Source organism: Aspergillus pseudoviridinutans, assembly GCF_018340605.1.
Source record: "Aspergillus pseudoviridinutans IFM 55266 DNA, scaffold_3, whole genome shotgun sequence".
Lineage (NCBI taxonomy): Eukaryota > Fungi > Ascomycota > Eurotiomycetes > Eurotiales > Aspergillaceae > Aspergillus > Aspergillus pseudoviridinutans.
The window spans coordinates 3,493,932-3,509,651 of NW_025091283.1; the positions used below are offsets into that span (position 1 = coordinate 3,493,932).

At 50.5% G+C, this 15,720-nt stretch overlaps 5 protein-coding genes across 5 annotated transcripts; 2 read left to right on the forward strand and 3 right to left on the reverse strand.

Annotated features, from left to right (window-relative positions):
• Positions 1-784: 784 nt before the first annotated feature.
• Positions 785-3,449, reverse strand: Asppvi_004969 (UNC45-central domain-containing protein; the record flags this gene model as incomplete). The annotated part of the gene is made up of 2 exons (XM_043300908.1): positions 785-3,220; positions 3,369-3,449. 2 exons carry the CDS (start codon positions 3,447-3,449, stop codon positions 785-787), a joined length of 2,517 nt encoding a protein of 838 aa, XP_043156843.1.
• A 2,091-nt stretch (positions 3,450-5,540) lies between these two features.
• Positions 5,541-7,000, reverse strand: Asppvi_004970 (uncharacterized protein; the record flags this gene model as incomplete). The annotated part of the gene is made up of 2 exons (XM_043300909.1): positions 5,541-6,485; positions 6,578-7,000. 2 exons carry the CDS (start codon positions 6,998-7,000, stop codon positions 5,541-5,543), a joined length of 1,368 nt encoding a protein of 455 aa, XP_043156844.1.
• A 902-nt stretch (positions 7,001-7,902) lies between these two features.
• Positions 7,903-8,901, forward strand: Asppvi_004971 (uncharacterized protein; the record flags this gene model as incomplete). The annotated part of the gene is made up of 1 exon (XM_043300910.1): positions 7,903-8,901. The coding sequence occupies one exon, from the start codon at positions 7,903-7,905 to the stop codon at positions 8,899-8,901; it is 999 nt and encodes a 332-aa protein (XP_043156845.1).
• A 906-nt stretch (positions 8,902-9,807) lies between these two features.
• Positions 9,808-12,615, reverse strand: Asppvi_004972 (protein arginine N-methyltransferase; the record flags this gene model as incomplete). Its single annotated transcript, XM_043300911.1, has 4 exons — positions 9,808-10,113; positions 10,171-11,726; positions 11,821-12,448; positions 12,511-12,615. 4 exons carry the CDS (start codon positions 12,613-12,615, stop codon positions 9,808-9,810), a joined length of 2,595 nt encoding a protein of 864 aa, XP_043156846.1.
• A 566-nt stretch (positions 12,616-13,181) lies between these two features.
• On the forward strand, positions 13,182-15,607 carry Asppvi_004973 (DEAH-box ATP-dependent RNA helicase PRP43; the record flags this gene model as incomplete). The annotated part of the gene is made up of 3 exons (XM_043300912.1): positions 13,182-13,489; positions 13,554-15,420; positions 15,479-15,607. 3 exons carry the CDS (start codon positions 13,182-13,184, stop codon positions 15,605-15,607), a joined length of 2,304 nt encoding a protein of 767 aa, XP_043156847.1.
• Between the last annotated feature and the right edge of the window lie 113 nt (positions 15,608-15,720).

A 15,720-nucleotide genomic window follows, 5' to 3' on the forward strand; every position in this document is an offset into this window, starting at 1 on the left:
ATTGCACATAACGGATCAGCCAAGTCAACTTCCGGAGAGTATATGTGAGCGTGTGGCAGGGTCAGATGACTCTCCACAGTAGACTAAGGTGTTGTCTCATCACCGTTGAACTTGACCGTTCCAAATGCCGTTCTTCACCGGACCCGCGCGTCTATTCAAGCTTACCGAAGGTGCTGTTTTTGCTTTTTCTGCATATGGATAGTAACCTTGTGGGACGACTGCTCAAGCTAGGACTATGAGACCCCGACTTTTACCTTCAGAATAAAGGGGCAAGTATGGATAGGGATGGCCTGAGTTGACTGTGCACATGACGAATCTCGTGACCACTCCCAAGGTCAGTGCTTTGTTCTATTTGAAAAAGAATCGAATCTCGATCAAAAAAGGAGTTCGAGCTGTGCAGTTAAAGTGGGAATTCGCATTGCAAATTGTGTCTATGGAGATTCTGCGAGACAACCTATGGAGAGAAAAAGTAGCCCCTAAAATAAAACGCCGAACACTCCCTAACGCTAAGTAAACAACAATAACATCCTCTGCTAAAAGATAAAAGAAGATCGGAAGTAGTCGTTATTGAAGAACAGGAGCACAAACAGCTCAGCAGAAGGAGAAGAAAACGAGGTAGGGAATCACACGAGTGGCTCAGAAAATGCTGGAATCAAACCTCGGCAGACACAACCATTAAAACCTCGCCATACAGATGGCCCCTCCTTATATCCCAGTAACTCCACTGCCTTCAATACGTTGCCGAGAAAAAACCATTCGCTTCAGACAAACATTGTGACGAGGCCTATTTGCTCTCGACTAGAGGTTTCAAAGCTTCTACTCCAGTCTGGAGTACCGCCGGGTTCGACGTCTTCTTCAGCACACTGGTCAGGATATCGACCCCTCCGCACTTCTCCACCATTTCTTTCGCGCGCTTAGAGATGTCGCCAGTTGCCACACAGGTCAGATTCCGAATACACGCAACGCCCCGATGCACAAGCCCTTCGTCGTCTTCTTTACAAAGTCCCAGAAGTAGCTCCACGCCACGCGGCCGTTCGAGGATGCCCGCAATAGCAGCATCAAGCTCGGTAAGCATAGCTAGTGCACCACCGGCAGCTCTGCGTGTCTCCAGGTCATCGGTGTCAGTGAGCGCCAGAAGAATGTGGAGCCGCTGAGCAGCCCGCTTGGAGCCATCAGCAAATTTCGCAACGCCAGACTCGCACGTCATCAAATTGCAAACTAGTTCACATGATGCTCGTTGAATCATAGGGCTGCTGGAGAGCAGGAGGTCTTCCACAACTGTCCATGCATGGCGCACTATGGCCTCCGCTGCGGACGGATCCGGGTAGGATGCAAGATTTGTTAGAGCGAGCAGGCCCTCAAACACAGGTAGCAAATCGCGCGGCTGTTCCGCAGTCAAGGTGCCTACTTCAGGCGTCGTCAACAGACTGGTCAGAGGTCGAACGGCTGAGGTGATCTGAGGGATTCCGGAGGATGGGAAAACGAGGGACGGGTTGACAGAGATAAGTATACGGGCGAGTGCATGAGAGGCGCTCTGCATCGCCTCGTCAGAAATCGAGCCCGACGTGCCTTGTCTAGCAGACCCCAGGCTGAGAAGTAGCTTAACCGCGCCTTGTTGCGCAAGAGTTCCTCTAGATTTGCTGTCTCGGGACAAAGAGAGCAGGATTTTGCTCACGAGCCCCTGGGCAGACAGCAGACCGCTCTTGCTGCATTCTATGAAAAGAGGCATGACTCCGGCCTGAACTACCGCGTTGCAACGAGCGATGACGTGCTCGTCGTCGTCGAGCGGATGCGGCCCAGCTCGTGCTGTCGCGCCCGAAGCGTCTGCGTATGCTTTGAGTTGGGACATCTTCTTCTGTTCTTCTGTCATCGAGGGTAGAAACTGGGTGAGATTTAAAATGATCATCAGGCCACCATACAGCACCGATGCGTCGGCGATACTGCCTTTCAGCACCTTGATCAAGTCTTTCAAGAAAGCAGAATCCTTCGCAAGCTGCTCCTTTACGGCTGGCTTGACGGAAGAATAGGCCAAACCTTCGATTGCGTTCGAAATACTCTCGTCTTTATGCTTCGAGATCTGTTCCTTGAAGCGGTTGACCAGCTCCGCTGTCTGGCCGTCCTCCTCGTAACCTTTACCGTTGGACGTGGTGGGATTTCCTTTCTCAGAAGCCCGAACCTTCGCCAATATCACCGCTGCCAATTCTGAGCTCTGATCGTTCCCATTAGTCAAAAGGTGAGAGAGCCAATCGGACAGGTGCTTAGAAACAGCATCCCGACAGGCCTGGTTTATGCAGGCTGCATTTAGCAACTCCAGAATTGCCGTTTCCACGTTCCGGCTCTTCATATTCCTCGCGGTAAATGGCGTGAGAGAGCTAATGAAACTATCCGACAGGAACAGGGAAGCAGCGATATCTGGCACCACGGGGAAAACGGCAGCGAGGGCGGAAAATGCAACTATGTGATCATCATTGCGTGCATTCTTGACTTTCGTGGAAAGAAGTCGCGAGAAACGGTCCTGCCCTGTTTCCTTCGAAGTTTCAAGGTACTTGACTGTCGCGAGAGTTGCCTGGCTCCTCACCTCGAGAGGAAGTCGGATGTCCAAGGAGGAAAGGATCACATCCAGTCCTTCGTCATCAACCAGATGCTGCAGTTTGACCGCATCGACCGCGAGCAGGCGCGCAATACCTTTCAAAGACCGACCATCCAAGTCGTGACCCGATTCCATGAGCTTAGCGATGAAGAGCTGGAAGAGTTCGCTTTCACAGTGCAGGCGCGTAGCCTCGGATGGCCACACGGCATGATCCAAGACCACGGTATCCAGACAGACTGCCGCCCCATCGCCCCGGTCATAGATCTCATCAAAGAAAGTCGTGACAGATACCTGAAGCCGGTCCGAAAAGTATTGCCGCACGCTGGCGTTCTGGCGTACCAATCCCGAGATAATATCATCTTGCAGCTGAGATAGGCTAGAAGGTTCCCGCGCTAGAATGAGTTTGACGCATTCCAAAGCCACCTCCTCTGAAGGTTTGAGACCATCGGTGCGGAGATAGAGAGCTGCATCCTTTCCCGCACTCTCATCCTTTCCAGAGGTATATCGGCGGCACAGGTTTAGCAGGTAGTGGCCATTATTCTCCTCTTGTTGAATCTTGATAATGGCTGCTTTGACGGTTGGATTTTCTGGTGCTAAGGAAAGAGCTTCTCGAAGATTTCGCGAGGCAGCCTGCGAAGAGGACAAAAAAGTTAGCGGAGTTTGGGTAATGTACAGAGTTGTGAAATAGAATAAAAACGGTGCGGACCCGTGAGAGGGCACAACGATGCCAACAAAAATAGAAGAGCAATTCGTTAGATATAACGGGAAATAAGTATACCTCGCGGTGGCCGGCGTCTGCCAGCTCAACAGCCTCCCGTGTCAGATGTACAGCGCGCTCTTCGCCTGTCGAGTGAACCATTTCAAGCTTGATAAGAGGGGCAGGAAGAAAAGCGGGAGGATCGCGGACGGCGAGAAAGAAATTGCAGGCAGGGTGTGAAGACAGGTAGGAGGATGCAGCAGAGCAGAAACCAGAAGGTTATCTCTGCTTAGACAGAGCTAGCGAGTAAATCGAGCTCGGATTATAGCAGAAGTCAGAGTGAGTAGCAGGGAGGTAGTGTTGGCGGTACTTCAACCCACGGCCTCCGAAGTGACGGTCGAAGAACAAAGAACACATGCAATCATGGAGATTATAAAGGGAGCTATGGCTGTCCAAGTAAGCAGGCAGGCCCTGAACAAGGAAAGACAGCAATCAGGTCAATGATGCAGTTGGATGAAGGTTATGCATGTACGGTAAGCAAGTACCTTAGGTTAAGTTGCTTTTTTTTTTTTTCGTCGTGATCATACCTCTGTAATGATTCCGCGGACAATGAATTCCCGTCTGGTAAATAATACGGGCCTTCGGACCTCCATAAGGAGCAATATCGGGGCAAAGCAACCGCGGAGTTAAGGTATCTTACATTGGATTACATTACATACGGCAGTGGCGGATAATAGTAATCTATAATACGTACCTTAATACATCGACTCAACGGAGTCGGCCCCCCTCCATCAGCTTTATCAGCTTCATCAGCTTCATCCTACGATCATCTTCCTTTTTATCTAGGGCGTACTGCTTGGCACAATAGTCTCGTCTCGGTATGACCGACTATGCCCAGCCTCATTGTTGGCAATGCTCGTTATACAATAGTCTGAAGATCAATGGCTTGGCAGTTATTGACGACCCCTCGCTTGATGTAAATTACCTTGACCAAAACAGTACATGGAGCTTAGGCAAACTAAGTGCTGGATAATCGAAATCGACATCTAATCGCAATGATCTTGATTATTCAAAAGTTTAGGTAGAGATAACAAGCGGCGCCAACCACAGAAGCCAATGAAACCACGTTGCCCACACCTGGCCGCGGGCCCCTTAAGTTCTTTCGTGGCTATAGGCTCTGATCCCCCCACTGAGCCCGGAGCCCACTCCCACATGCCGCGCTCCGTACTCCGTACACAAGACTGCGACATCCGGCTTCCCTGTTCGACAGCTTGTTTCGGCCATCTTGGATATCTGGATAAACTGGAGACTGGATTGCTCTTACTCCGTATTTCGGCATTAATGCGGCCAACGCACACCGTCCAAGGCTTCCAAGACTTTCTCTTCCCACAAGTACGACTAGTGCCTGCGACTATGCACACCATCCAAGTCTTGGCTACTCCTTGCTCAGGAAGATCTACAAGCTTGAGATAGTTGATACTCGAGTGATGGACCGGATTGAACTTGATTTCAGAGTGATTTGTGTCTAACTTAGTGTTCTAGGCTTCCAGCCTCCGTCTCACTTTACACTGTCTGGCGTCGCCGTACGGCCACCGCTTATCAATTTATCCCACTCGTATACGTAGGTTACTTCCAGGTGAGCTTACTCCGTACTTGAGACGTGGAGCAGTAGCGCAGATGTACAGTACTTCCGGAAATCAGTGTCAACCCCTACGCTCTTTCGTCGTTTGCCAGACCAAGTGTTAAACTACTTTTGGAATGATCAAAATAATATTCCCGGTCCTACGCCATGTACCGTAGATTACCGGATTATTGTATTAGCGTGGCTTGTGTTTATTACCTGTCATAGCTAGATATCCCGCCCTAAAGTCAGTTCTCATCATGGATAATGCACCCTTTCATCGTTCCGAGAGGATTGAGCCAATGTGCCTTGATAAGGGGTTCAAACTAGTGTACTTACCATCATACTCGCCCGACCTGAACGCCATTGAAGAGTTTTTTGCTGAGCTAAAGGCGTTCATTCGGCAGCATTAGCAGTCTTACGCAGATAATCTGAGTTAAGTGTTTGATGTTTGATAACTTTTTTGACTGGCGTGTTGACAAGGTGGGAACAAGGGACAAAGTGCAAGAAGCACTTCAGAACGTAGGTCTCGATATTGAAGAGCTGTAGTAGAAAGATATCCCATATACAATGCATTTTCTGGCCTTGATTGCTACCCCATCTATCTGTATCATTTTCTATAGCGCTTACAGTTAAGCTGGACGGAACGTGTTATGACTTCCAGCGGCAAATGTTGCTAGGCCGAGCCCACTTATCTCGCCGATCAATCGCAGCTTTTCTTGGACCCATGCCCTCTTTTCCTCACCCGCCAAAGAAGAGAACAGCAAGACGACCAAAGGCCAGAAGATGCTATATGCCCGATAAGCCATTCCTATCTCGTCTTCCGCCATATTATGCTCGCCGTCGAGCCCCAGAACGGTGCAAATCTCCCCACACACCTGTTCGAGGATCATGGACCCCAGTGATGGGTCAAACTGATAATCAGGTTTGTGGTGGGTTCCCTCACCGTCCTCAACAAAAGCCACAAGGCTCGAGACCATTTCAACGACATGGTACCTCACGGTTTGATATAGACACCTTGCAATGGCCTCAGTCGTTTTGGTGGAGACCTCGAACATGTTATTGAAGGCTGTCGGCTGTAGATGTGAAGGCAGATCTGGGTTCGAGGAGGACTTGACGCTGGTTGCTGTGGCTTTGAGATTTTCGCAAATCGCAGTCCCATCCTTGATAAGTTGTATCACCTCGATTCGAGATGGGCGGTGGCTCATGGTGACCTGAGCGTGCGCACGCCTCTTGAAATCGACCGTCTGAGCAAGAATGGGCTCTAAAAGAGGTCCTTTTACCCACGGAGCCGCAAACTTTTCCAGAGCTAACCATTTCGCATCGAAGGAGGGCTCATAATTGAGGAACATACTCATCAACTGAATACCGACGTCAGTGGAACGTTGGCTGTGCGTGGCCCGGGGGTTGATACGCACACAGATATGACTGAAGAACGCTAAAAAGCTTTTATCTAGTTCGGAATCCCGCGACCGCTCAGCCCGCCACCGAAGTAAGAGCAGTGCCCCTTCAAAGTGGATATGACAGCGGAAGACCGGGTCCTTCAGGCCACTCATCAAGAACTCTGGGATGATCATCTACATGCCTTTAGCATGAACGGGCCTTGTTGACGGCAATCGAGCTCTCTTCTATATAATGGTGAGGGCAAAACTAACGAAACATATCTTACCTCGAATAGTGAAAGCAGAAACAGAGTTACGAGAACCGAATCGTCCGCAGTTAGGACAGGATCGTTAAGTGCGACATTGAGTGCCGTAATCGCTTTGCCATAGTGCTGCCTTGCCCGCACCATCAATCCAGACTGGTGAAGCTGGCGAGCCGAGCTAACTAAGGCCACGGCCTGGAGAGCTTCCTGGAAACATGTCGACGAGCTGCTCGTATAAAACCTGGGGAGAACGTTGAAGAGCGAGATGCCCGAGTGAATAGCATAATCTCGGTAGAAACGATTCCAGCTGTGCACCTCGGCAGAGATGTGGACTGCTCGTGGAATGGTGGTGTTTTCTCTTTCGATCCGCTCCGTTCTTTGTCTTCTTACTCTCTGGACCCGCGTCTGCACTTTATTCTCGGCATATGTGTTCTGCACGCGCAGCATGACGTCCCAGGCCTCGGGGTAGCCAGGGCACGGCCGTCCCGCCTGCGTACAACGCCGACAGTATGGCTTTTGCAAGTCACACTAGAGTGGGAAGGACACTGTTAACCAGAGGGACCTTGGCAACACAAAGGGTTACCGCACCTTCACACGCCGCTCACGACACGTGAAACAGCACTTAGACCGCCTGCCCGCGTTAACCATGACGAAGGTGTCGGGCTTCTTCTTCTTGTTTTGCTCCAGTGGTGATGCCCCAGGGACTCGGGCGGCAGGAGAGGCGGCTCATGGTGGTGGAAGCATCTAAGTGGATGTTATTGTGTCTCGTCACGGATAGTTATCCATGTCCGCTCCATCAGCCTTACCATTACCCGACTAGCGCCAAATACCTGGCCACCAAGCTAAACCTTAAAGGGTCGTAAGCGCGAGCTTTAATTTAAAGTTTCCACGCCTCGATCGATGTGGAGTCGGGTTGGATTGATAGTATTGTCGTCCCTATCAAGCCTGAATGGGTACTAATTCTTCCCACCAACCGACAGAAATGAGGATGTGGCTGAATTTGTTTTGCCACTTGCAGGCTGAAAGAGGGAAATGAAGAAAAAGTAGCCATAGTGTGATGTCAAGGACATTCTTTGGCCCGCTGTGCTGGGGACGCCATGGCTTGAAGGGTGAACAATTACTAACTTGTAAAGTTGAGGAGCCTCGTGGCGCGGATTCGGAAGATTAATGAAGAGTGAACCGGTTCTCGGAAGGAACTCAGCCCGCTTTATGATTTGAAGGGGAGTATAAAGGGCGATGGCGGCAGTCCTCTCGTCGGAGAGGACAAAGTTCACATTTGGAAGCTCATGTAACTTTCCTTTGAGGGCCAGACACATTCAATTTACGCGAAGTACGAAGGACACCACACAATGCCTTTTTTCCAACCAACAGTACCCCCTCTTTCCTCCGGTATCGACCTCTCTGGGCAAACAGCCATCGTCACCGGCGCAACAGCAGGCATCGGGCTTGAGATTACTCGCCAACTTATCCTTTACAAGGTCTCAAATATCATCATGGCCGTGCGCAACACGTCAAAGGGCGAGACTGTCCGCGTATCTCTGCTCTCTGATCCGGCTGTGAAGGCGGTCAACCCTCATGTCACGATCAAAGTTATGGAGCTCGATACAGAGAACTACGCGAGCGTGCAGCGCTTCGTGTCTGCCTACCAGCTCGCCTTTCAAGATTTGCATCTGCTGATGGCGAATGCGGGGATTGGTACCGCAGCGAAAGAGTCGGCAAGTTCGGGGCATGAGAAGGACATCCAAGTCAACTATCTCTCCAATGTGCTGCTTACACTCGCTCTCCTGCCCACGCTGGAAGCGACTGCAAACAAGACCAACAAGCCAACGAGAGTTACTTGGACCGGTAGTCGAATGTACGAGAAGACTAGTCTAGCCAAGAAGCTTCCCCTCCAGAAAGGAGAAGGGCTCCTCAAGCACTTTAACACCGCCGAGGGCCTCTCCATGTTGGAGCGATATGGAGATAGTAAGCTCCTCTGTGTGCTCTTCCAGCTCGAACTCGTCAAGCACTATCGCCCTGAAAAAGTCATCATCAACAGCTTCTGTCCCGGCCTGGTCGACACAGGGATGACTGATGTGCTCCCCATCTATATGCGCATACCCACGAACGTGATGAAAGCTCTCAGCGCTCGATCACCAAAGCAAGCGGGGTGGATTGCGCTGAATGCAGCGGTCGTTGCGGGGGCGGAGACACATGGGAGACTCCTCAGGGATATGGCGGTGGAGGAGCCGTCCGAATTTGTTAAGAGCAAGGAGGGGCAGAAGGTACAGAAGATGTTGTGGAATGAGACGATTGACGAAATGGCAGGAGTGGTAAATCTGCCTACTTGGATGAACAAACTGGAGTGAGATGTGCCTTGGGGAGTGTGACTTTTTGATAATGGTTATTGATTTTTATCTAAATCTAATTATGCAACATATGGAATCCTAGACCAGTTTTCTAAAGCAATCGATATTTTTTCCACGTCAGGCTGCACGAGATATTCAAAGAGCTGAATCTAAGGCCGTTGTTCGTCTCGATGGCAAGCAACTGTCGAATCGCGCACCCGCGCGTGTAGTTATGCATTCCCTTTTGGCTACCATCGTATCATCTATACACAAATGACACGCAGGGTATGTAACATACTTTCGTAAATATCTGTATCAGTAATATATGGGAAAAATTGATATTCTGGCTAGTTCCTTAGTACAGACTAGTGGGCCTGCCATTATGGTTAGAGAAATAGTGAAAAGAGTGTAACTCCTTATGTGGTGACACCGATTTCCGGAAGTACTGTAGACTACTCCGTGCCTTAGTGAGTTTCCACTTTTAGCACGGGTCGTATTCCGAGGAGAGCTCGGTCCTTAAGTGCTGTCTAGCGGATGGCGTGCTGACTTTAATTCGAGGATTTTGAGATGGCTTGACCTAAGCGAGGTTGCGAGCTCCTATGACTATGAGGGCAAACCGGCAACAGCCTGGAGACTGGAGAACCTTCATTTACAATAAATGCACTCAATGCGTAGGTTTCAATGCGTAGGTCTTCTTATTAGCTCGAGCCAGGACCGCGGAACTAATGAATTTAGTCTTAAGGTAGCCGCTTCTAGATACCTAGTAGACAGTAGATAGACCACCCGCTGGTTGTAGATATCCTAGACCCCTTGATCCGCTAGCTTTCTGCTTCACAGACGCCCCTATTTTAGGCCGAGTCACTTCAGGTCTGCTGACACAGAAGCAACCGTACATTGCCATGGGAATCGGAGGTGACGTGATGCCTGTTACATCAGACACCCTTCCTTGATACTCGAGTGCAAATCACTCATTCCAACTCTCACACGTCGGAAACCGCTGTGCTTTCCAGCTTTCTGTGGCTTGGTGGTGCCATTGTCTTTGGCGCTGGCACCGTCTGTAGCTGGAGACACCGCCCGTGCGCCGCTCATGACGGGCAATTCAATTGCTGATGCATCTTCACTGCGTTCCAGAGCGAACACTTCGACCATCCACTCGTACCAAACTTTGCGGTCATCGGTCTGCCTGGTCATAGTGACAACAATCTCCCCATTGTCAGGTACATTGAGGGGTGTCTAGGAGCCATCGTTAGGTGCGAGTATTTCTAGGAGAAGACGTGCATGAGTTCTCACCTTGAGTGGAAAGTATATGGGGAACCAACTGATCATGTTAGCACTCTTGCTGTCCATCGTGACCGGGTTTGTTGATAGCTCCACATCCTGATAGAGCACAGTCTCGAAGTAACCAGCCAGGCCGTGACAGACGCCACGATTCTGAGTAGGAAAGGCCAGGCGCGTCCGGCGAACATTGTGTGAGTTAGAGATGATGGATGTAAAGGGCAACTGAGGAGGGATATCTCTGTTGGGATGCGAGAACGACCACGCCGTCTGCACATAAGGAGTCGAAGACTCGGGCACTGGGAGAGTCGATATAGAAGATCGAGTATTACTGATATAGCTATTGCCGCTGTCGCCTGACATGGTGCCGGCAGACGGCTGATTTGTGGACAAAAAGTCAATGGCATGCAGCATGACAACGTACGGCGTCTCCGGAGCCGCTGGATTCGATATAGACTGGTTCACAACGTCCGCATGCAGCTTAGGGGCCGAAATCGGTGTGAGATGAGCCGTGTATGAGGTTGGAATGGATATGCCGTGCACAGGATTGAGTAGATGAGTGATACCGTCCAGACATTCCGGCGACAGTTCATTGTCCCCGAAGGAGCCGAGAAGCTCTGACACCACAATATCAATTTGACCAGAAGACTGGTCGGACGATGCTATGCTCTTCACAGACTCGGGGGCCGGCGTGTTACCTTCCTGATCTGGTTCAGGTTTATAGAGAAGCGAATCCTCAATACCGAGAGACTTCCCAACTGTGGCCAGGGGTAAGCCGGAATCTTTCGCCCTTTGGGGACCTTTCCAGCTCCGCATGTCCGACTGAACAAGGGTTGCCTTGCCGCCCCAGAGTTCTTCATTGTGACGTTGGAGAAGAACAAAAGCGTTAGGATTCTTCTCCACAACCCAAAGGTCGATATCGACGCCTGTTTCAGCGCTTGCTCGGATTGCCCGCGTCACCAACGGCCCTCTACCAGCACCCACAACAGCAAGTACTACCCGACCATCAGGATTAGAGGTAGGTTTCTTCTGCTCGGCCCAGTCACTGAGGGCTTTCGCAATGGCTCTCTCATACCATTCATACTTGATAGGATCTTTCTCAAAAACTTCATATGTGATGCTCTCCAGATTGACCGTCAAGGGCTGCAGTGGCGCCTGAAGGTAGTCTTGATAACCCATGCCAAATCTCTCGATCGCAGAGCGAGGCGGTTGGCGTTGCTGGAGATTTCTGATATATGACAAGTGAGGTGTCGGATCAATGAACTTCTTACTCGAGACCGCGGCCTGCGAAAGACTTGGAAATTCAGAGCTGGACAGGTTCGATTGAGCCGCCTCAGACACCTCACTTTCCTCTACTCCCGGAATAGGGCCAACGTCGCAGAGAAGAATCCACGGGGGCGTCCGAAGACGCATGAATTTAGCAATCAATGCCTGGTGCGCTTTCGATAGGACAGGGTAGCCCTTCTGGTTCTTGATAAAAGTATTGGCGTCCATAGTAAGCAGGTGAACAGGCTCGGAATGCCAGCGAGACTGGACGGACATTGGAGGAAGTTGTTTTGGTAAGGATAGTGCTGTCGGTATAGGTTTCAGCAACAGGGCAAATCGGAAATAGTCACACACGTAAGAACGCATCAAGGGCTGCAAAAACGAAAAATAAATTCTTACCTACGAACAGTCTCGTGTGATATTTACAAGTTCTTCTAATTACGTCCCAAGCATCCCACGTTCCAAACAGGTCCACCTTGAGCGACTGCGCATCATCGGAATCGCAGAGAAACTCATTCCGGGCAAGAGGAGCGAGGTCACCCATACTATCAACTTCCAGATCTGGGTTATCCACAATTCTCAGCCAAATATGAAACTGAATGTATGGGCCAAGATTAACGGCATCTTGGACTGCCCTCGCGTAGAAAATCAGGCCTTCTGAGTGCATATTTCCATGGTGGAGCTTCGGGCCCGGGATCAGGAGATATCCAATGCCGCAGAAAGCTGCATATGCCACTTCTAACATAAGAACTTGACGGGAGATATCTGCAATCAATGGATCGGGGGAACAAAGGTCAATCCAAGGGCTAGTGACACCCATCAACTGGCTCATCGTTTGGTTCGGAGTGAGATGACTGTCTGACGGGCCAAGTGGAGGGATGACCACAGGTCTCGTATTCGCAGTTGTCGCCAGAGTACCATTGGGATCAGACGATACTGCCTGCAACTTAGACAAGTGACCAGAGAGCAGACTTAGGACTCGAGAGTGAAAGTGAGGAGTGGTTATCGGCGTCGTAAGCATATCATACTAACGCCGAAGAATCAGCAGGTCAGACAATTCAGGTGTCTTGCAGATCGATGGGTACGTACGTTACTCTCGTGTGCCGACTGCACAATCTCCGCGGTGATGGGTATGGTACGGTTGCTTTCATGTTGACCAACGCAAAATGCGGGGGCCAAATCTTCTGGATCCATATTCGCAAACTATACAGAACAGCGCGTTCTAGAATTTCCTAGGAGAAGGGTGATTTTGTGAAGATCAATCGACGAGTTGTCGAGGGTTGAGATGATTGTCGATCTTAAGCAAATATATGCCTAGAAGATTAGTCCCGCATTTCAGATCAATTGACAAGTAGAGCAGGTTTCTCCCAATGCGACTTCAGATGCACATATACGCGATGAGGGAACAAGCGATAGGGGCCAGTCGAACAGTCAAGGAGCCTCCTCGCTTCTGAGAGCTGCAGCCAGGTATTAATATTATTGTCCAAGCGCTAGATAGGCAGCTCCAAAACAGATACGGCAATCCCCCTGCCTTTCTGTGGGGAGGGGTGTGGCAGAATCTCCAGGCGGTGAGAGGACTGACAAAAGGCGCCAAAGTGGCGGCGCACTTGCCTACCTGGGTTAGACTCATTTTTTCCTTCAGCCGTCGCCAAAATTATTCTGCCGCCCGATAATTCAAAGTAAGATTATGATTGAATTCGTCCGCAGAGGCGATCTCACTCACTATCGCAACTCCACTCTTTTGCAGAACATATACCGCCATGGTCGATTCGCGCTCGGACTCTGAAGGTCGCTCGCGTGCTAAGCGTCAGAAGATGGACAAGACAGAGACGGATCCCAGGGACAATCCTTACCTGGCTCATATGTATGCGGATGCGTCTACCAACGGCGACTCGAGTTCATCAGGGACGAATTCTGCTTTCGCGAAGTTGAAGAGGCATCAGACGACAGCAGCTCTGGCAAAGGAGATAGAGGATGGGGAGATCAATCCATTTACCGGCCAACCTTTCTCCAGCAAGTACTTCTCTATCTTGCAGACTCGTCGTGACCTTCCAGTGCACCAACAGAGGTAAGCCCGTTCAAACTCCGGTGAGGAATTTTTGGTTATAAATTAACAGACGATTATGTTCAAGAGATGAATTTTTGCAGCTTTACCAGCAGTCCCAGATTCTAGTCTTCGTCGGTGAGACTGGTTCCGGAAAGACTACGCAGATTCCCCAGTTCGTCTTGTTCGATGATCTACCGCAAACCCAGCGCAAAATGGTCGCTTGTACCCAACCTCGTCGAGTCGCTGCCATGTCCGTTGCTCAGCGTGTGGCTGCTGAGTTGGATGTTAAGCTTGGAGAGGAAGTTGGTTACAGTATCCGTTTCGAGGACATGACGAGTTCCAAGACCTGCCTGAAATATATGACAGATGGTATGCTTCTGAGAGAAGCTATGCATGATCATGACCTTACACGCTACAGCACAATCATTCTTGACGAAGCCCACGAAAGAACCATGGCTACCGATGTCCTTATGGGTCTTCTCAAAGAAGTTGTGCAGCGTCGGCCCGATCTGAAGATCATTATCATGTCCGCCACCCTGGATGCGCAAAAGTTCCAGCGGTATTTCAACGACGCTCCTCTACTTGCCGTTCCCGGTCGTACTCATCCCGTCGAAATCTTCTATACTCCCGAACCGGAGCAAGATTACGTGGAAGCAGCCATTCGCACGGTCCTCCAAATCCACGCCACAGAGCCCGATGGTGATGTCCTTCTGTTCCTGACCGGTGAGGAAGAAATCGAAGATGCTGCGCGCAAGATATCGCTCGAGGCGGACGAGATGGTGAGAGAAGCCGACGCTGGTCCCCTGAAAGTCTATCCGCTTTACGGCAGTCTGCCTCCGCACATGCAGCAGCGTATCTTCGAGCCCGCTCCTCCCCCTCGCAGACCGGGTGGTCGTCCCGGTCGTAAGGTGATTGTTTCGACAAACATTGCGGAAACATCTCTTACCATCGACGGAATCGTGTACGTGGTGGACCCGGGATTCTCGAAGCAGAAGATCTACAACCCCCGAATTCGTGTCGAGTCACTTCTCGTGTCTCCCATCTCCAAGGCTTCCGCTCAACAAAGAGCTGGTCGTGCGGGTCGTACGCGGCCCGGAAAATGCTTCCGTCTCTATACGGAAGGTGCCTTCAAGAAGGAGTTGATTGATCAGACCTATCCCGAGATTCTCCGATCTAACCTTTCTTCGACTGTGCTAGAATTGAAGAAGCTCGGAATCGATGATCTCGTTCATTTTGATCTGATGGATCCTCCCGCCCCTGAGACACTCATGAGAGCTCTGGAAGAGTTGAATTATTTGGCTTGCCTTGATGACGACGGCAATCTGACACCGCTGGGCCGCCTTGCCTCCGAGTTCCCTCTTGACCCCGCGCTTGCCGTCATGCTGATCAGCTCTCCCGAGTTCTACTGCTCCAATGAGATCCTGTCAATCACAGCTCTGCTTTCAGTTCCTCAGATTTTCGTGCGGCCCGCCTCTCAGAGAAAGCGTGCCGACGAGATGAAGAACCTCTTTGCTCATCCCGATGGTGACCATCTCACTCTTTTGAACGCCTATCATGCCTTCAAGAGCGCAGAGGCCCAGGAGAATCCAAAGCAGTGGTGTCACGATCATTACCTCTCCCTCAGATCTCTTCAATCGGCAGACAACGTTCGTATGCAGCTCCTGAGGATCATGGAGCGCGAGGAGCTGGAAATGATTTCGACTCCTTTCGAAGACAAGAAATACTACGAGAACATCCGGCGTGCGCTGTGCGCGGGATTCTTCATGCAGGTCGCGAAGAAGGAACCACAGGGAAAGAGTGTCTACACGACCGTCAAGGACCACCAGAGTGTTCTTCTGCACCCGTCAACCGTCCTCAGCTATGATGCCGAGTGGGTCCTCTATAACGAATTCGTCCTCACCACTAAGAATTACATTCGGACTGTGACTGCTGTCAAGCCCGAATGGCTCCTTGTATGTCGTCCCCGTCCCACTATCATTGAACGAGGATGTACTAACAGCCTTTTTCTAGGATATCGCTCCCACATACTACGATATCTCAACCTTCGCTAAGGGCGAGATCCGATCTTCCTTGCTGCGCGCCGCAGAGAGACTTTCGCGCAAAGAGAAGATGCGCGGAGACTCTGCAAGGAGACGATAGATTATCCTGGTTTCGAGAATAAAATAGATTCCCCATTTCTTTTATTTCATGGCGACGTCTTCACTTCAGTCATTCTAGAGTAGACTTGCCTGACATGTATGTATAATTGGCGG